The sequence below is a fragment of the Opisthocomus hoazin genome, chromosome 13 (assembly GCF_030867145.1).
Source record: "Opisthocomus hoazin isolate bOpiHoa1 chromosome 13, bOpiHoa1.hap1, whole genome shotgun sequence".
NCBI classification, from domain to species: domain Eukaryota; kingdom Metazoa; phylum Chordata; class Aves; order Opisthocomiformes; family Opisthocomidae; genus Opisthocomus; species Opisthocomus hoazin.
The window spans coordinates 21,555,432-21,575,724 of NC_134426.1; the positions used below are offsets into that span (position 1 = coordinate 21,555,432).

At 51.1% G+C, this 20,293-nt stretch overlaps 1 protein-coding gene across 19 annotated transcripts in view; it reads right to left on the minus strand.

The window, feature by feature from the left end:
* FBRSL1 (fibrosin like 1) overlaps positions 1-14,055 on the minus strand; it is a 555,762-nt gene extending 541,707 nt beyond the window's left edge. For all 19 annotated transcript variants that reach the window (XM_075434576.1, XM_075434573.1, XM_075434570.1 and 16 more), the window contains exon 1: positions 13,147-14,055. In XM_075434576.1, the coding sequence (XP_075290691.1) occupies positions 13,147-13,440 (294 nt within the window). In that variant the 5' untranslated portion in view covers positions 13,441-14,055. The remainder of the gene's footprint in view (positions 1-13,146) is intronic.
* Between the last annotated feature and the right edge of the window lie 6,238 nt (positions 14,056-20,293).

Consider the following 20,293-nt stretch of genomic DNA (forward strand, 5'->3'; position numbering starts at 1 on the left):
GGGGCAAATGATGAACTTTCAACATTAAAAGGAGTAGTAAGTAATTAGGCACCCAAATTCTCATTCTTCATTTCAAAATAGAGACAAACCATTTCAATGACCATAGTCTAAAGAGAACACAACACTGTTGAGGCTGAACAAAATCTCAAACAAAGATTAAATGCTGTTAAACACAGATGATCTTTAAAGTCCATTCAGCTTTAAAGCTTGACAATGTATTATTAGCAAAACTAGGCAGTCTGAACTGAAATTTCGGTACGTCACTGCAAAGGTTTTACCTTATAACTCAGCTGCAACCCAAATTCTGACCTTCTTGAACGGTACCTGCAGCCCCCAGAAAAAGACATCTGAATGCTTCTCGTTTGGCAGCTGCCTGGGAAGCACAAGAACGGGCTGTTGATTTACCCCTCGGGAACACCTCCAGCCTGTTTCTGTTCCTTTCGCCAGCACCAGGAACACACTGCAAGACACCAGCACTTCTTCTTTCCACAAAGGTTTGATTGCCATGAAGACACAAAGCCAGCTGATTCATTTTCCCCCATGGTATTTCCCTTCCAGCAGCACACGGGTCACGCTACACTGCCACGAGCTGCCACCCTCCCCAGAGCCCCTCCACCAGGGGACGTAGACCTCCACACTCACAGTCTGCTCCCTGCCAGTCTTACGCCACGATTAACTCCTTCCCATCCAAAATTGGTACAAGGATGCTTCAGTAAAACTGGTGAAATAAGCTACACTTTGTTTTTTCCCCCAAGTCTGTCTGCTTATTGGCATGCTTTTTGTGTCTGGGTTTACGCTTCAGGCACAGGCTCATTACTCCTACAGTATTCAGCAGAGACTGAGTGAAGAAGCACATTTTGCTTACGTTCTGAACCTCGCAAAGGTAATACTAGGAAAAACACCAGTGACTTCATCTGCTAAACATTTATAAACAGGGAATGGGAATTTTAACACGCACACATGCACAAAAGGAGAGAGATGTAAAAGAACAAAAAGAATTCATCTATCGCTTGAGACAAAAATCCATTCCCCCTCCTCAGTACTCGCTCCTTTTTGCCCAGGTAAGCACACTCAAAAAGTGAAAATTCACCTACTGGTAATTAGCAGAAAACCAGAATTACATAAAAATCAAACCAAGAAACACCCCAAACGAAGGCAAGCTCTATTTACTTGGGGGAAATGCACCACCAGCAGCTGCCCATCTACTAGCCCTAACGCTGAAACATGCTCCGCATTACCACATCCCACCCTGCTTCACAGGACCATCCTCAGCACCAGCCCCGCTGCCAGCGCTGCAGAGGACGGGCACAGCGGGGAAGCAGATGCCACCCGCCCGAGGGGACACAGCCAGTGGGGACAGCCGGACCTTGCTGGCTCCCAGGCCAGCACAGCCCACCAGCAGCCTCCGGAGAGCTTTTGCTGACTGCTTCCATTCAACCCAGATCTGGCATCTCCTGAAACCGGACCCAAGTTGGGCTGAAGCTCGACACAGACGTTCGGGTTTGCCCGTTTTATTGTAACTCAATGTTACGTGCTTGCTTCCCACCGCCGCCGTGCAGAACCGGGTTGTCTTTCGGTCCTGCTGGTGCAGCGCACAAACCTCTCCAAGCGACCACAGTCAGCGGTGGAAGTAAAATCTGCCAACTGCCATGTAAGTGTTAAAAAGAAAAGACCGATCTCTCTGGCAATACACATGAGCCATTAAGTAAACCAAATAATCTGATTTTACATGAATGGCACATTGTATTTAACACAGATATAAACACCAGCAATTTACATCCTGTCCTTTTCGAGGTCAAATTAATATCCTTACAGGTTGTACCAACCTTACAAACAAAGTTACAGAGAAGTATCTTAAAACACGCCCCTGTTTGAGCCACATACCTTTATGCCAAGCAGACACGGTGTATGAGTGCAGACCACAAACAGCTATTTAGTAACAGGCACAGCTAACTGACCTTCAGGCAGAAACTCAGTAACCCGACGATGATGACATTCCTGGCCCTGGGTTGTCTGCAGCATTTATTTTGGCAGTGGTAAAGAAAATCCACTGATATATTTTGACGAGGAAGCACTGATCAGCAAACCAGCAAAGACCTCACTTGGGTCCAGCTGGGAGGCTTGGACCCCATCCCCTGGAAAGCCACACACGCCTCCTTCATCCGAGCAACGCAACAAGATTTGAATAATCAAGAGAAATAATTTTAAGACCTTAAAATCCAGTAGCATGGCTCGCCTTGAAGCTGCAGCACAAGAGCAATACATGCCTAGAGACCAGGGACTTCATAAGCCCAGCGACGACAACCCTGAGCTCCTCCTGGGTGGAGGAAAACCAGGCAATACGCTCAGAGACTTCACAACCCATTAATGTATTTCTCAGGACACAACACGGCTGAAGCTAAGAAACCAAAGATGCTCTGTCTGGAAACAGCTCGTGTAAACGCTTTCTTAAAAAAAGGCCAACTTCACATATAATTCTTGGGAGCCTACCAAGAAAACCAGCTACATATAGTTGTTTAGCTGTCACCTGGGAGTTCACACTAGTTTACGTGGGCCCCCGTCAGAGCAGTTCATAACTTCTGTTTTGAAAATGGCATTCCCACCCCTGCCAAAACACAAGTTCATTTGTTAACTGAGGCAATGGGGTTTGATGTCACTGTGCAGCTCCAGACAGCCTGCTATTCAACAGCTGCTAAGACATAATCTTTTCCTGCAAAAAGCCTAAAACTCGCACAGATGACTTCGTAATGAGCACGGGAACGTTTTTCTGATCAAGCCCTGCAAGCACTTTTGCCTAGATGCAGACAAAATTTTAATTTCTAAGTCACATACCCTATGCGACTTAGTGCCATCCAGTGATGTGGAAGAAGAGTCATGAGCTGTGTGAAATCAAGTTGCAGACCATGTGCAGCCCAGAGGCTCTCATTTCTGTTTCATTAACCCTCTTTCCCATACAAACAGCATCGGAAACATCAGTGCCTGTATTGAACTCGTCTCAAAATGGTTCTCTCTACACAAATTACGTCGACCCCGCAGACGCAGCCATCTCCATAGCAATGGAAAGGATCTGGGAAAGCTCAACTCCCAACTCCCACCCAGTACCTGCAGGGCCAGCCTGCCAGCAGAACACCCCCACCCACGCCCCTCACCACCCAACACACGCCGGGAGGCTGCCCGGAGAGCATTAATAGGGCTTGAATAAGGTTATCAGTTTGTTTGATGTAATCAACAACATCACCATGTGCACATTATACTGAACGTACAGACATCTGGGGCGTTTGATGGATGAGCTGATAGCAGGCGAGTTATAGAATCCATCTGGTTGGAAAACCATTGTCATTTTCAGCTAAAAATCACATTAGCAAACTCATAGCACAACTTGGTACTATTTAGCTTCAAACTAGAATATCAGAGTAAATGGTACTCTTTTTTCCTGGAGATATCATGCAAAATATTCAGCAACTCGACACTAATAGTGGTACAGCTTTGGGGTTTTTTTTTCACCTTCTTTTTTTAAACACACCAAGTGCTTTAGTTAAGCCTGAGAAAAAAGGAAGGAGGTTTTTGCCTATCTTGCAACAAAACCTCTCTTGAGATATGGGTCTGTTCTGCATCAGGAGAGTTTCCTAGTAAATGCATGAACGAGTGCTCCTATGAGAAGCAAGATTATAAATCCCGAGCATCAGTAAGGACTGATGAAGCCTAGAAGAACTTAAGAAGCCCTAAGTCAAGGTCTGTATTTTAACTCTAAAAGAAGATAGAGAACTAAAGCTCAGGAAAATCTCACACTAATTACACTACTAATAGCCAGCTCAGTGGGGCACCGCTCCGGTCCGCACACCCTGCGTGACACACGCTTACACACCACACAGGCCCCGGGGTGGGGCAGAGGGGACCCCTTCCGCTGGCGGGTCACACGGGGAGATTGCCACTTCGGCTGCAAGCTACCCAAGTGACAAACGAGGCCAGCAGACACCAACGCACGTACCTGCTCCCCACTGTAACACCCAGCATGTGGCCACGAGCCGTGCCGCAGCGTGCTGCACTTGCACCCACGCAAAACCCGTCCCTGGGAGCATCCGACCATGGCCAAGCAAATCCCCACAGCAGAACAGGGAATACTGCCGTGGCTCCTACGCACCGATGGCACGGGCAGCTCTGTCATCCACAGCTCTCCCATCGCCTCCGGCACAAACACAGCGTGCACTTCAAGTCACACGTACCAGGGTGGAGAGACGGTTCCCTCGAGTCAGAGGGGTGACATGAGTTTCCCAAGTGGCAAATCCAGAATCCCATCGGGTACCCAAGCAATGGCACCGGCAGCCGAAGTGACACAGGCAGCGACGAAAGGACTTGACTGGAGCTGAGAGAGGAAACTTGTGGCGGAGTCAGAAAGAAAACCCCGTTATCTCGACTTCCGGACCCCTCTGCTAACCGCCAGACCACAAAACACTTTTATTGTAGGATAACATTACAACAAATAGCTATTTTGTTAGCAGAAAACACACTTTGCAGTTTTACTTTTAAAAATCCATTTTTACTCCAACTCCGTAGGACTGCCAGCCAGTCCTGTGACGCGGCATAAACAATTCCTCCTCCTTTGCATGCCCCAGTTTTATTAAGTAATCCCCATAAAAGCAATCACTGAGCTTTGGACTGAAAAATAACTAAGAAAAAAAAAAAGAGACAGCAAATTCTGTGTATCTTCATTTGCATACGGATTCCCTCCCTCCCCCTTTCTAAGGTTTTTGCCATGAGGTCTTTTATGTCTCTTTCAATAATCATATAATTATATGATTCCTAAAGTACACGCTGGCAACACTTCAGGGGATTTTAGTCATTACAGGTGACAAGACTTTTCTCTCATGTCTAATGCTCGCTAGGATTTCCTTCCACTTCATTCACAGATAAGACGAAGAACTGAGTGACACCCAAAACCCCCTCCCAGACGGATTTTGGGGGAATCAGCCCTCTTCCCTCTCCATTACGGATACAGGGAAGTCAGCAGAACTGAACAGCAATGAACTTCAACTGGAATGAAGCATATTTTCAATTAAGCAGCCCATCATTTTTCCCAGGCACCACATCCAACTATTTTAATGGCTTTCACATTTTTTCTTTAATTTTACAATCTGAAAGAAATGCCAAGGTTCCATCAGGGACGAAGAACGCCATAATTCCATTTCTTCCAATGGTTGCAAGTTATTAACAAGCTGTCAAAACACCATAATTATTTTATATCAAGTTTGACTGATTCCATAAACATCTCTTAGCTACATATTATCTTGAGTCTCGCTCCCCTGAGTGCAAGTATGTGCTCAGGCTAAGTGCAACAGAAGCTGCACCTCCTCTTTGACAGCAGTGCAAGAGGACATTTATGAGCCACCAAAAACCAAAAAAAAACCCAGCAGCAATAATAAATTTATTAGCTGATGCACTTGATGTCAGTGTAGGGTTCAAGACATTTCTTCCCTCAAAATTCTTTGGGGTTTTAGGTCCTCTAGAGATACCAGGAAAGAAACTGCAGCCTCACTAACCCACAGGAGGGGTTGAAGAAATGACCTCGGTGTCCATCAGCTCGCCACAGCCCGCTGAATAGACTGAAGCCCTAAATTATCACTTGTTTCCCAACTCGGGCTGCACCCTTCCTCCTAACCTAAGCACCTCCTCACTAAGTACAGGCTAGATCAGGGATACGCTAGCATCAGAGTAAATAAATCTATATTTAAAATTGGGAAAAAAAAACCCCACCAAAACAATTACAGTCATATTTTTATGAAGCTAGAAAGAACATCTGTTGGAGAGGAAGATAATGTGATGATACCCAACCGCAAACACTATAAACTTTACATTTAGACTACAGGCACAAGTGCACTATACGTACATATTTTTCTTCTGAATGCCTCTCTATCACAACCAGCTCAGAAGAGAGCAAGGCAGGCTTTGGACAGAGGAGAGGAGCCCAAGTGCAGCTCCCTTGCCCTGCCGACAGTCCCCAAAATAGAGCATTTGACTTCAAATTGCCATGTTTGTGTGGCACAACTATAGATAGCCAGCACACGATTAAAAAAGCTTTGCTCTGAGCACAAAGAGCGAGACAGGAATGGCGCCATAAGCCCATGTTTTGCAGCCAGCAGCGCAGGGAAATCATTTTGATCCCTTCAATCCCCTTACCCATGCCAACCACTGACCTTGCAGATGCAACTTTTGTTCAAGTTTAGTCCCTTTTTGCTTGAAGCAAGACAGAGCTACAAAGGAAACGCTCTGCATTCATCCTGGATCGTGCAAGCGCTACGATCAGAGCTGCCCCTGCGCTCCTTTTCACCAGGTATTTCTGAACTTCGGATCCAGTCACTCAGTGCAAAACAATTACGCTACAAAAGCTGACTTGCGGCTCTTCACCTGTCATCAGGGCTCGGCACATCGGCTGGCCTGGCTGGGCACAGGCTGGGAGAGCCCTGCAGCCGGTGCAGTTTGTACCTGCCCAGCTTGCACAATTCCTTGCACCAGAGGAACTGGACCGACAACTAAACGCAGGTCGGGTTTTGCCTAGGCGGCTCGGGAGCTGTTTAACCCTCTCCTCCATTTTAAACACTTTGGTTTAATAACATAAGGACGGATTCTCCTTTCGGCATCTGAGCAGTACTCTTAATAGATCATTAGTTTTAGAAAAGAGACCACTTTTCAAGGAGATGGAACAGGGCTCCAACTCTTCTCTATGTGAGGAACAGGGCTGGAGCGGTCTCAGCCCCCGTTGTGCTGAACACAGCAGAGCCAGAAGATATTTAAACAGCAAGAGCCACTTCACCCACATAAAACTCTTTTATACCTTTACCGTGATAAACTGGAGGCATTAAAGTGCAGTGAATTGGAAATTGTTCTCACTTACAGCTGGATGTTCACATACAGCTGATACACTACGGAGGACGTGCATCTTGGTATTTCAAATCTTTATTTAAAAATAAAATTGCATCAAGCAGGACACAGTGTTTCAGTTTTGCTGATACTGTTTGCTCTCAAGTACTGGCTGCAGCACCGCAGACAAACGCCGGGATGGTCCCCATGACCGGTATCGCCAGGCCAAAGACCAGTCGCCAGAGAAGCTGACGTGGTAAGCACATTTCGGTAGCACTTGGCCCAGCCAAGGCACACAGAGGTTTAGGATCCATCCGCCTGCAAAGCCCACCAGGTCCAGCTCAGCCTGAGGCAGGGGGAGCAGCCTGCAGTGGCTCTGCCCGGAGAACTCAACACCTCGCACCGAGAAACAGAAAGCAGGAGAGCAGAAGGATATCAAGAGAGAACCAAAAAAAGCCCCCCCCAAAAACCCCTGTATCAGTGTAACTGTCTCCAGCCCACGTACTGTATCTCAGTAGTACCTACATGAATTTTTAAAGAGGGACGGGTGCGACACATCGGCCCTTCCGCAGAGCAAGCGCGAATCTGTCAGAGCAACAAAGCGAAATACGCCAGGTTGATCCCATCCCACCCAGCCCCCTGGTTCCCTGCTGCCTTCCCAGAAAGCAACCTTGTGCTAGCCAGTCTCGTTCTGGGAAATAATTGAGATAAATGATAAAAAGTACATCTCGTTAGCGCACTGGGAGGAGAGTAAAGTTTTCAGTACTCACTAGACAAGAAGTCAGATGCACTACTGCAAACAAACATGAATTTGGATCCTATATAATCTATTATTTGGATGAAGTGGAACACTAATTATATTACATCCCTTTTATCAAAAAACCTTATCTATGCAATACAGAGTACCTTATATTTCTTAAATATGATATGAACCAGATGATCTTTAAGGTCCCTTCCAACCCTTATCATTCTATGATTCTATATATCAAAAATGTTCTAATTAATTATAATTATCTTCTTAATTTCTCTGAGGTGGTTGGTTCCCCTGATGTTTCGACAAGCTCCATCTCGCGTTTCACCCCAGGTTTCAGACCCCTGAAGCAAGGCTGAGCAGTCATGCTGCAGAAAAATAGTTCAGAAAACTGCTAAGATATGAAGAGGTCTTTCAAAACACCCAAACAGACAGGGTCAAGTGCAGTTTGAGCTACAAATGGGACCTCAGGTAGGGAGGAGGGTGACCCCTGAGCTTGGCTGGGATTTTCACGGCCGAGCCTGATGCAAGCATGCTGTTTCCCTTCTCCCACGCCAGCGCAGCCACGCTGGACGCCCGGTGGTGCCGCGGCCTGTACGCGCCAGGCACACGGTCTCTGCTGCTCGTGCGCACAATGCGCCCGTTGATCCCGGCAGGTTTCACTAACGAGGTGAAGAACTCCAGCCCCAGCGCAGGAGCTGGATCCCTCCTCCCCACCACCGGCCACCCGACCGTGGTGTGCAGGGAAGCCAGCTCCCCTCCATCCCTGGCCTGACCCAGCAGGTACTTGAGGCTTTCCAGGGCTCGCCCCCCTGTTTCACCTCCGCGTTAACCACCTCTCTTTCCACAACAACAACAAAAATACCTTAAGTACCTGCTTCAGACAAGATACAAAAAATCAACAGTTAGGAGAAGAAATCAATGGAGACTAACAAGCCTTTGGGAAAACCAAAAGGCATTTAGAGCCCTTAGAGCACCATCCAGAAAATCATTATCATTCCTGAGGTTAAAAGCACTTTTTTACAGAAATAACCGGCCATCAGAAACACTGACTTAATACATCACCGGACAATCAAGTAGAACAGAAAAACACTTTAAAATCTAGAAACTTGTTTTAAAACACAAGACTAACTACAGTAAAAACTAAGCTGCAAAGTACATATACAGAGAGATGACAATAAACGAGAAGTTATATAGCTAGGGCTGTGGAACTAGCCCAAAACCTCTGGAGCAGGAAGCTGCAGTTAAATACCCTGGTTTTCTTATCATGAGAGATCAGAGCAACAGTAACAGCACAGTGTACAACACACATGTGAAAACAGCCTTATCAAGATAACAGCTGAAGAACTTATGGATTCTGTCCAGAATTCTACTATCACCATTAGGCCCTCTAAACTCTGCCACGCTCAAGTGCAAACAGCAGAGAAGCGACTGCGATTTAGCACCGCCAGACCTCTGGATGCAAACGAAAGTAAGAGTGGGCAAAGCGTTAATCTCCTTAGGGTCTGCAGCCAGACGCAGCTGGGCCCCAGTGCGGCTTGTAAGGGCAGCATCGCGGCTTCAAGACGATGTGCACGAAGTCAAGGTCTGTCCCGTTTCAGCTCAGGGATCTACTTCTGCACAACACGTCGCTCCACACACATTTGCGAGCAGATTCTCGGCAAAAATTCTATGAGTAGGTTAAATATTCCTAAAAAACCCATACGCGCACGCACCAGGAAAGTTAAAATTTCCATGCAGCGCTCCAAAGCTTTGCTGGAATCTGTAAAAATGATAAACAACAGCCAAAAAGAAAACACAACCCCTTGTCTTTACAACTACTTTGGGAGAACAATTGCTCTCAAAGATCGGATTCATTAACATTCTGATGAAGTTCCCTTTTAGCGCTGTTTTTCATACTTGAAAGGAACAGCTATGATCAGAGAGAGCCCTCAACTACCGACTCACTCATTTAGATTCTCTCGCTCTGATTCACCAATCACCTTCAAGAATAATTAGCAGCTTCATCTGAACGTAACGAATATACACACATGCTCACATCCATACCATTCATTTCAGAAGGTGGCGAGAAATCCCCCGTTTCTCAGCCCGCCAGCTCTCCTGACCCCGGCACGGGAGCCGTCCCCGGGCAGCACCAGCAGCTGATGGTTTTCCAGCAGCCACCCGTCTCGCTGACCACCTCAAGCCAGGAGGTCAGGGCACACCAAGCTTCCAGGTTGTCAATTCCAAAGTTGTGTTTGGTGGCTGAGTATCAGAAAAAAAAGCCCCAACACACCACTACACACACGTCAGCTGCACTTAACCTGAGCTGGAGCCAGATTTCTACAAGAATATTCAGGGGAAGGAAGGGAAAGGGGAAGTTTTCACTTCTTACACACAGGAGTCGTCTGTCACTGGTTAGTCTGCAGGCTTTTTTTCCCCTCTCGATTTAAAAAAATACATATAATCAAATCAGTCTTTATGTGAAAGTTGGTAGGATAGGGGATCCTCCAGTCACAAGTAAGTATCACTGAAACAAGATGCAACGTTTTCAGACAACAACTGCCAAAGGAAACATTGCCACATGAGTTAAATCAAAATCCATACTGCTTAAAAATCACACCAAAGAGCTAAAGGAGACTTCACAGAGCCATGCCTCAGCATCAACCTTAACTGTTCAAACCCCGGGTCAACACTAAGGAAGAAAACGCACACATATATAGCAGCCTTTATTTACAGGAACACCAGTGGTGAGAATTTTCTTCAGCGGGGAAGGGGAATTCACAATATTTTGAGATACAAAGAGAAAACAAAAAACCACCTTACCTCTCCCAAATGTTTCTGCCACGAAGTTGTGCCTAACCACTGAGAAGTTTCATTCCCAGGGCGAAGCCCAAAGCTTAGCTAGCCTACTAAACGTAACCCCAGCTCGCTGCAACGTCAAGTGACAAACAAACCGCGAAGAAGAACACAAGCAAGGATCCCAACAAACTACCACATATGCAACAAAAGCTCTTTTTAGGATTCAAAATTTAATAAGACTTCTCTTAAGTTCAGTATTGTTTCTAGGCTGCATACTTACTTCTATTCTTTCTCCTCCCTCACGAACATGAAAGGTTACAATTCTTATTTTCAATATATCATCACATCAGATTTTAAGAACTCTTAAAAAACAAATGTACACTGAAAAGCAAATTTCCTCCAGAAAACCACCTGTTGCAGCCCAGTTCACCAGAGCACAGCTCCACACCATGCAAAAGGACCTTGCTGATTCAGTCATTCACATGGCCATATGGTGCTTCATAGCAGTTTTGCCTTCATCATCCCCTTCCCTTGCTGCTGCATCAAATCTGCCGGGCATCCCCCACGGTCAGGGGCAGCGCTGCGTGGAAAAATCCACACAACGCAGAGTCTTTTCTCTTTTTTAGTGTTACTGGGATTTACAAAAGGCACATGATCATCAGGGCTCTCCGAGAACCTCGAATACAACACACCTCCTAGTTCAGGCCCCAAAAGAACCAGTTGAATTCTGCTCGCACCGTTCCCTCCAAGGCGCCAAGTACCATCCAAGATGCCGAGACGCACGTGTCCTCTTGTGTGCCGGTAAATACAGTAGAAATCAATTCATTTCAGGTGGTACTGAAGTGTTTTGGAAGAGTTTGAAAGGGGACAGTTTTGTAAAGACTTGTACGTAATTTTTTTTTTTTTTTAAAAGAAAAACCAGAAGCGCTTCCACAGACAGATGTACTTTGGGGTGGCAGAAGTTTAAGGTCACCTTCTACTCTCATGCGCCCCGTTATCAAGGTTACGGTTTGGCTGATTTGATAACCAGGCTTATCCCATTTGAAAAGCCCGGAGTTCTCCCCGTCAGCCCTGGAGGGACTGCACTATCATTTGAATTCTATTTCCTGATAATGTGCTCATCATGGTAGAAAATTTCTGCAGGAAGACAAATTTTACTTTCTTCACTGACAGCTCAGTAGAGACTCTGGGGTTTAATTGGACCTATCTGCTGACGCACATTTAACTAAGAGCATGCCCAAGAAAAAAAAAAAAAAGAAAAAGAAGATACAGACAGGTCTACAGCATTTGTTTTAGAGGCACGTGAAAGCTGCTCACTCGCTCATTATCAGTTCTGTGTAGACAAAGTAGTTGGCTTTCCTGTTTGGACAACACCCCACAAACGATGCCACGGAAGGCCGAGGAACAGCCATCGCCAAGCCAACAGAAACCATCTCCCCACGCCGGTGCCTGCACACCTAGCGCTGCTCAGGGGCTGCTGGACTAAACGTCCCGGACTCCCCAAGCAAAGGTCTGCTCGCCCCGACACCAGGGCAGACGGCCAAGGCCATCGCCGACCCCTCTGTGGGAGCACAGGGACCATCTCGGGGACCTGGAGAAGCTGGTTCTGGGACCTCCCGATGCCACCAGAGCCCAGAGGCCTGCGCGGCAGGAGGGGTGGGCTGGGGAGCAGGGAAGCCCACCAACAAAATGGGAATCTCGAAGTCTGAGCCAAGGATGCCAGAGATCCCAGGGAACTCTGAGATTACTCACCCAGAACCCTTGGTCGCTGTAACGTGAGTTACCAGATACACCAGTGACAGCAAATCTGAAGCAGGGAGAGTACCCAAAACTTTGCCCACGTTTTTATCGCGGTGTGTCACAGACTGTGGGCAAAGGCACCAGGATTGCTCATGTTTACTGGGAATTCAAGTTATTACGCCCGTCAAGCGACTCGTTAGGTGCTTCCTCTCGACAACTCACTGCTCCTCGTACACAAAACAAAAATCAAAAGCCAAAGTCTTAGTTTGTCAATGCCCCTCTGAAAATATTAAATTTCCTGCTCTGCTTAACTTAGCTCAGACAAGGCAGGCAGTATTTGCTCAGCAAATATTGTTTGTAATAAGTTAGACAAGCAATATTTTTTTGCCAGCCTATTAACACCAGAAAAATATGTACAGTCAACAAGAGATGAAGAATTTGTTCAATTACTTCAAAAATGGGAATTACAACCAGGGGATTATTATCCATTTAAACATCTCTTTTTCCACAAAATGTCAAACACTAGCCATTCGCTAACAATCTCCGGAGACAGATAAAGTAACATTTTGGCAATGCAAACACAAACTCCCCGAACCGGGGGGGGGGGGGGGGGGGGGAAGCTCCACACTCACAACAATGCCGGACCAGCCCAGCACACGCCGGGAGCACCTCGCAGCCCTCCGCCAGCCGACCCAAGCCCCAGCCCAGCCTTCGGCTCGCCCTCAGCGATAGTTAAGGCCAGCCGGAGGGGGGGGGAAGGGCGAAGGGGGGGGGGGGGCGCAGCAAGTTGCCAGCGGGGCTGCGAGCACCCGGGCTGGGGTCGCCACCCTCAGCCCCGAGACCCCTGCGGGCTGACACCAGGATTAATGCCCATTAATTGCCATTTGCAAAATTCAGCAGCCTGCAAGCGCCGCGCTTCCAATTTTTTTTTTTTTAATTTTTTTTTTAACCCCCCATTTCCCCACCCCCCCCGCTCCGCAAGAGGGAAGAGCCCCCCCCGCCCCCCCCCCAGCTCCTACCTCCAGGGCTTCCAGGGTGTTGAAGCTGGCTATGGCGAAGCCATCGATCAGGTCCTCCTCCTGGGAGCTGGACTCGCGGCGGCGGCGGCGGGGGGGCCGGGCGGCGCGGGCGGGGGGCGGCGGGCCCCGCGGGGCTGTGCGGGTCTGGCCGCCGTTCTCCTTGCCGGGGCTCGGCTCCTTCTCGGAGCCCGAGGAAGGGCTCTGGTTGCGGGGGTCGCGGGCCGCCGCCTCCCGCCGCCGCACGCGGTCCCGCTGCGACCTCGACCTCCGGCTCTGCCGGATTTTCCCATCCATCGCCGGAGAAGCAGCAAATCAAAAAAAAATATTTAAAATAATAATAATAATAATAAAAAATTAAAAGAGAAGGCCGGGCGCGGGGGGTGTGGGGGCGGGGGGAGGGGGCGCGGGGGGGGTAGAGAAAAGTCGCCCCCCTCCAACTCACCGCTTCCCCTCTCCAAACCCCGGAGCCCTTAAAAAATAATAATAATTTAAAAAAACACAAAAAATCAACAACAACAAAAAATCCTGCTGTTCAGACCCTCGAATCCAGGGCGATGATAATCCACAGAGCAAGGCTGGGTGGCGGTGGGGCGAGCGGCGCGCACACACACAAAAAATATTAAATCCACGGAATGACCTTGACAAATTTCCACCCCCCACCCCCCCGAAGAAAAAAAAAAAAGCAGAGACGGGAAGAGGAGGGCAGGGGGGGAAAAAAAGGAAAAAAAAAAAAGAGAAGAAAAAAGAAGGGGGGGGGGAATCTATCTGGATCCGGACGAGGACACCTCGGGTTCGCTCGGCGCGGAAGAGAAGAGGCAGATCCAGGAGGCTCGACCCAGCTCGGGATAATCCAGGCGCGGCGCCCCCTCCCCGGGGGCAGCGCCGCTCCGGGGCCGCGCTCCGGCCGCCGCGCTCCTCGCCGGGGGGGGCCGCCGCCGCCGCCGCCGCCGCTCTCGCCGCCCAACTTTCTTGCCGCGGAGCGAGCGAGACAATCCCCGGGCAGCCCCCGCCGCCGCCGCCCGCCGCCGCCGCCGACCCCTCCTCGCCGGGCGCCGCCGGCGGCTCGCAGCCCCCCGCCGGCGCGGCGCGGCGCCCCCGCCGCCGCCCGCTGCCGGATGGCGCTGGCCCGCCCGCCCCAGCCCGGCCGCCCGCGGCGCGGCGCAGCCCCGGCCCCCAGAAGCCGCTCAGTCGGCGCTGCCCGGATGCCGCCCCATTCTCCCCGAGCTGGGACGCGGCGCTAGCACCGCCCGGCCGGCCGCGCATGAGCAGGGCTGCCAGCTGCGCGTCATTCCCCGGCGCAGGCCCGGCCGTGCCCCCGGCCCCCCCCCTTCCTCCTCCTCCTCCTCCTCCTCCTCCTTCCCGCCCCGTCGCCGCCTCGCCTCGCCTCAGCGGGGAGCGGGGGGAGGAGGGGGCGCCGCGGCCCGCCCTCGCCCCCGCCGCAGGGAAAAGTTTCGCCCCCCCGGCCCGGCTCCCGCACCTCCTCCACCCCCGCCCCGCCGTCGCCTCACGGGGCTGGCTGAGCCCGCGGGAAGGGGAGGGGGGCACGGGCGGCAGAGCCGCGAGGCGGCGGGGGGGGCTGGCCGGAGGCGAGGGACGGCCTGGGGGCGAGCTGCGGGGCCGGGGAGGAGCTGCGGGCTGGGCTGGGGGTTAAGCGGTGAACCGGGGGGCGAGCTGAGGGTCGAAGGGTGAGCCAGGGACGGGGAGCGAGCTGAGGGGTGAGCTGAGGGCTGAACGGCGAGCGGAGGGATGGGGACAGGCCGCGGGGTGAGCTGAGGGACGGGGGACAGGCCGCGGGGGGAGCGGAGGGATGGGGGACAGGCCGCGGGGTGAGCGGAGGGATGGGGGACAGGCCGCGGGGTGAGCGGAGGGATGGGGGACAGGCCGCGGGGTGAGCGGAGGGATGGGGACAGGCCGCGGGGTGAGCGGAGGGACGGGGGACAGGCCGCGGGGTGAGCTGAGGGATGGGGACAGGCCGCGGGGTGAGCGGAGGGATGGGGACAGGCCGCGGGGTGAGCTGAGGGACAGGGGACAGGCCGCGGGGTGAGCGGAGGGACGGGGGACAGGCCGCGGGGTGAGCGGAGGGATGGGGACAGGCCGCGGGGTGAGCGGAGGGATGGGGACAGGCCGCGGGGTGAGCGGAGGGACGGGGGACAGGCCGCGGGGTGAGCGGAGGGATGGGGACAGGCCGCGGGGTGAGCGGAGGGATGGGGGACAGGCCGCGGGGTGAGCGGAGGGATGGGGACAGGCCGCGGGGTGAGCGGAGGGACGGGGGACAGGCCGCGGGGTGAGCGGAGGGATGGGGACAGGCCGCGGGGTGAGCGGAGGGACGGGGGACAGGCCGCGGGGTGAGCGGAGGGATGGGGACAGGCCGCGGGGTGAGCGGAGGGATGGGGACAGGCCGCGGGGTGAGCTGAGGGACGGGGGACAGGCCGCGGGGTGAGCGGAGGGATGGGGACAGGCCGCGGGGTGAGCTGAGGGACGGAGGACAGGCCGCGGGGTGAGCGGAGGGATGGGGACAGGCCGCGGGGTGAGCGGAGGGACGGGGGACAGGCCGCGGGGTGAGCTGAGGGGTGGGGACAGGCCGCGGGGTGAGCTGAGGGACGGAGGACAGGCCGCGGGGTGAGTGGAGGGTTGGGGGACAGGCCCTGGTATGAGCCGAGGGATGGGGACAGGCCGTGGGGTAAGCTGAGGGTTGGGGGACAGGCCGCGGGGTGAGCTGAGGGATGGGGACAGGCCGCGGGGTGAGCTGGGGTCCGAGAATGACCTGAGGGATGCAGGAGGAGCTGAGGGATGAGCCCAGGAACAATCCGGGGGTGAAGGGCCGGGTTTGGGGACCAGCTGGCGGTGAGGCGCAGGGGGCGAGGAGCTGGGCAGCCGGGGGCTGCGGGTGGGCCGTGGAGCAGCCTCAGGGCTCTGGGGCTGATGGCCAGGGTCATGGAGATGGAGGCCAGGAGACCTGCTGGCTGTCTTGCGAGGTTTCATTCGGGCTCTGCAACGCGGGAGGAGGCTGCGGTTCCCTTGTTGTTTTCCCTGCTGTTTCGGGCTCTCTCCTCTCTCCAGATTGCCCGGCTGAGGCCTGGTCCCAGGGCACTTCCCCAGAAAGGGGACAGGCGTGGCGGCCCACCGAGCAGCTCTGCAGTGCCCAGCTGCAGCGACGGCGCGGAGGGAGGTGTGCCTGGATCGAGACCCCGGCGCAGAGCAGCGGCTGTCTCACATATCATCGCAGTGGTAGCAGGACCTAATCCTCCCGTTATCATCTTTATTGCACACAGTCAGATATTACCGCCGGCCCAGGGTACTCCCTTCCGTGAGTGGGGCTGGCGGCGCTCCATTTGACTGACTTGGCTTTGTTCCTTGCGTCTTCAGCTGCTTTTGCCTTCCCTGGGGGGTAGACTCCAGTTCTGGATGTGTGAGAAGTTAGAAGGGTGTCGTGAAATAAAACCTAAAGAAGTCCACCGAGCTTCATAAATAAGCAGGGGAAAATCCACAAAGGAGATTCGGTGTTAGCGGGAGCCATGGAAGTAAGGGAAGCCAAAAAAGTCTCCGGCCACCTGCTCCCGCGTGTGTTCCCGTTTGGTCATTGGTGGGATGGCGGCTTCCTCAGGCCGGTGGCCCCAGCGGCGGTGGGCCGGGAGCGGGGTGTCTGACGCACCCGACGAAGGCTTTGACGGGCGGACGTCGGTGCCCTGCCGTTCCTTGGTTTTCTTCTATTCCTGATCTAATTGTAATAACAGAGCAGTCAAAAATGAGGCGTCTTCCACCTGGCCCCAGCAGGCTCTTTCAGAAGGGTTTCTGGTGTCTGGCGACAGCTTTGCCCTACCTTACTTAAACAAGAGCTAAAATAAATACCATCCTTTGAAAATGTAGCATGGAAACGTCATTTAAATTTAAGCGATTTAAAACCAAAGATAGAAACCCCACGTGCAGTACAAAGTCTTTTAATGCGAATAGTCAGTCATGCATTGCGTGCCTCTGGCCACACTTGTATCGGTGTCATTTGTGCCATAATAAAATCCTATAATCTTTTGCGTGCCAATTAAAGAAGGAAGATAGCGAAGTCTAGCTGCTTCCTTGGCTACAGGCTAGCGGGGAGTCAGACAGTTATCTGCCCCGGGTTTTGCTGGACTCTGGATTTCCAGCGGGGTATTTTCTCTCCTGTTTCTTTAAGGGACAGTACTATAAGTTTTTAGATGTGTGGTATTTTAAAGCTATAACCAAGATCCAGGGGATGGCTGTTAATGAAAGATCCGGAGTTTAGATACACCCAGTTAAACAATGGATTTGGCTTAACAACTGTATTTGCTTTACCAGTATTTTAAGAGTCACTTTCTAGAAAAGAGCACTTCCAGCGAGTTCAGTGAGCTACTTTTACATTTGTGAGCCTATCCTTTAATTTACAAAGCAATTTCTGTGTTGCTTGTAAGTACTTCATAAGGGTAAGCCGTTAAAAAAGATAAACTACGGGGGAATCCCTAGCAGTTTCTGTTGGTAGCACTCGTTTCAGTCCCCTTGTGCTGTAGGTCCTCCATCATGAATATGCATTTCTAGTTCGCTTTCTTTCATTCACTTCCAAATTTGCTGACCAACAAGGACAGTGGAAATTGCCTGTAAAGTTCCTTTCTTTATTTCCTGTCAGCAGGGTCATCAAGATTCTCATCCCGCTTAGGTGTTTACGTACAGGAGCTTAATGTCACTGTGAACGTAAACCAAAGGTGCCTTCTGGGGAAGGTTGCGAATACAGTCGTTTTTTTCAATGAACTCCCCAAATTCAGCGGCCCTATGGTTATCCATAGTTATCCCCAGTTCTGTATATATGTATATTTTTGTTGAAAGGCACAGTGGAAGGGTCATCCAAAGGAATTAACAAAATCAAACGGTCCACATGTGAAAGGATACCTCTATTTGGAGCGGCATCTCTGAATCAATTGTGCCTTTCCTTCCACCAAGGCAATTTCACATTTTCAATAGAAGGCAGACCTACAGTGATTTTTTTTTCCCCCCAGCATCAAATGGCTTTCCGCACAATGATATTCATCATGTTATAACTGTAGGTGAATGATAATGGATCAGAGGGAATGAAAACAGATGGATGTTAAAATAGACAATTCCCTGCCGTGAACCTGGGAGCCCTCCACTGCTGCCTGGTCCGTTCATTCAGTTCGTGATTGTGTTAGACATTCCAACAATAGAGAGGCCTTCTTCATTAATCCTGAATTTACTGAAAAGAAGCTTTGCAGACTGTAGCTCTTTCGGTGCTGAGACAACACCGGGCAGAATTTACCACAGGCTTAAATGGATAAAAGTCAGCTAGATAGAAACTAGCACAGAAAATTCCAAAAGAAGCAGGAGATGGGCCGATGAGGCAAGGAGGGAGGACGACCCGGCACGGCGGGTGGGCAGGAGACACTTGAGAACCTTTGACAACAGAGCTGCAGCTTGGATGATGCCGAGGAAACGTCCGGAACAGCTTTCCTCTTGCCGGAGTGCAGGCGTAGCTGAACTCACCGATACTGCGCCTGTGCCTGGGCTGCCTTTCCCTCCCGGCAGGCAGCCCGCAGCTAGCCACATGAGCCAGCGAATGCCAGTCCCTGCCATGTGATGGGGCACAACCTTTTTGTAACCCTGGCTGCAGCAGGTGACTGGGGCCAAGCAATACCGATCAGGTCTCTCACCAGCTGTCCTGTGAGTCAGCCCTTGATTACAATATTGACATTAACATTTTAATCACAGGCATGCTGCTGCAGATTTTAATGACCAGCTTGCTATGCCTTTGCTTTTTGAGGATCAGAAATTAGACCCTGGTTCATAGCTTGAGCAAGCGCAACATCAGAACAGCAGCTACCATGGCCGTAAACGTGGCGTTGCTCTCACTACCAGCCTGCCCCTGGACGTTAACCTCGCTGGCACTGGAACACCGCACTGGAATGGGGACTTTGTTCTCCGTTACTCTGTTCCTGTGTCTGGGGTAGGACTGGAAGTTAGCAAAAGAGGCAAAAGGCGGTGCTTTTGTATTCTCTGTAGCCTGAGGCGGTGTGAAAATGTACCCGGTCACTGTCTAACTATCATTTTCGGATTCCCAGGGACTTTAATCAGAGCAGAGTAATCCAGAGACTCTTCCTTCATCCTGTGGAGCCGGGGGCAGGGCTGCGATTGTGCTTTCCCAGCCTTATGCCGTCAGAGCAAGGTGAAGAAACTTCAGTGCAAATGAGAATCAGGCCCCAAATCGGTGTTGTTCCTCTCACCCCAAGCGCACTCCACAATCTGTTGCGAACAGTGCAAGCTGCATCTGTGGGGCCTTGCTCTGTTAAAGACTGTCATGTCCAAGGTGGAAGGACAACCAAAAGGTCAGAATAAATAAACTGAATACAAAATTGCTTAAGGCAATAAAAAGAGACCACAGACTTTCACTGCAGTTCTGACGCGCACCAGAACACACCTCACGATGTTAAATATGCTGCGTTTTGCATCACTGGGCTTAGCTGCTTTCCGTTGTTTCTCCCCCTGCTACCCTAATACTCTGAGAAAACTTGATCAGGCCTTAAATGCTTGGTATCCCTTCCACAAACACGGGCTGTCTTTATCACTTGCTTCACCATTGTCATTTGCGCTGAAAATACATAATCACTGTCAGAGTACAAAGAATCATTATGAATAATTAGTTACTTCCAATATGGCAAGTCAGTCTCATAAATCTTGAATATTTGGCTTTGGTTTTGGAAAGAGATTCCTTAATGGCTACACTTGTGAGACTCTGTTAATTGATATAAAATTGTATTCAAAATTAAATTTGTTTTAACAGATCTAAATCACCCCAATAAATCAGCTTCTGCCTATCTGCTTTAAGGGTTTAAGCACACTTTTCTTTCTGCCTTTGGGAGAAAGTATGCGCTTGCGATCAGCGCGTGGGTGGCTGGATCTGACCCTCCCCTTGTTTACTAACGGCCTCCATACGCTGACATCAGGGGGGTTTTGCTGGCCTGCGAAGGCATGAAGTAGGGGCAGGGGGTGCAGCCCCCCGCCCAGCTGTGGCAGCGCTGGGGGCTCAGCCTTGCTGCCGGGCAGGCCTGCAGGGAGCACAGGCCAGCGCGGCGACCGTGCAGCCAGCGCGCAGGGAAGGCATCGCCGGCCTCTGTCCTGGGCGGGCAAA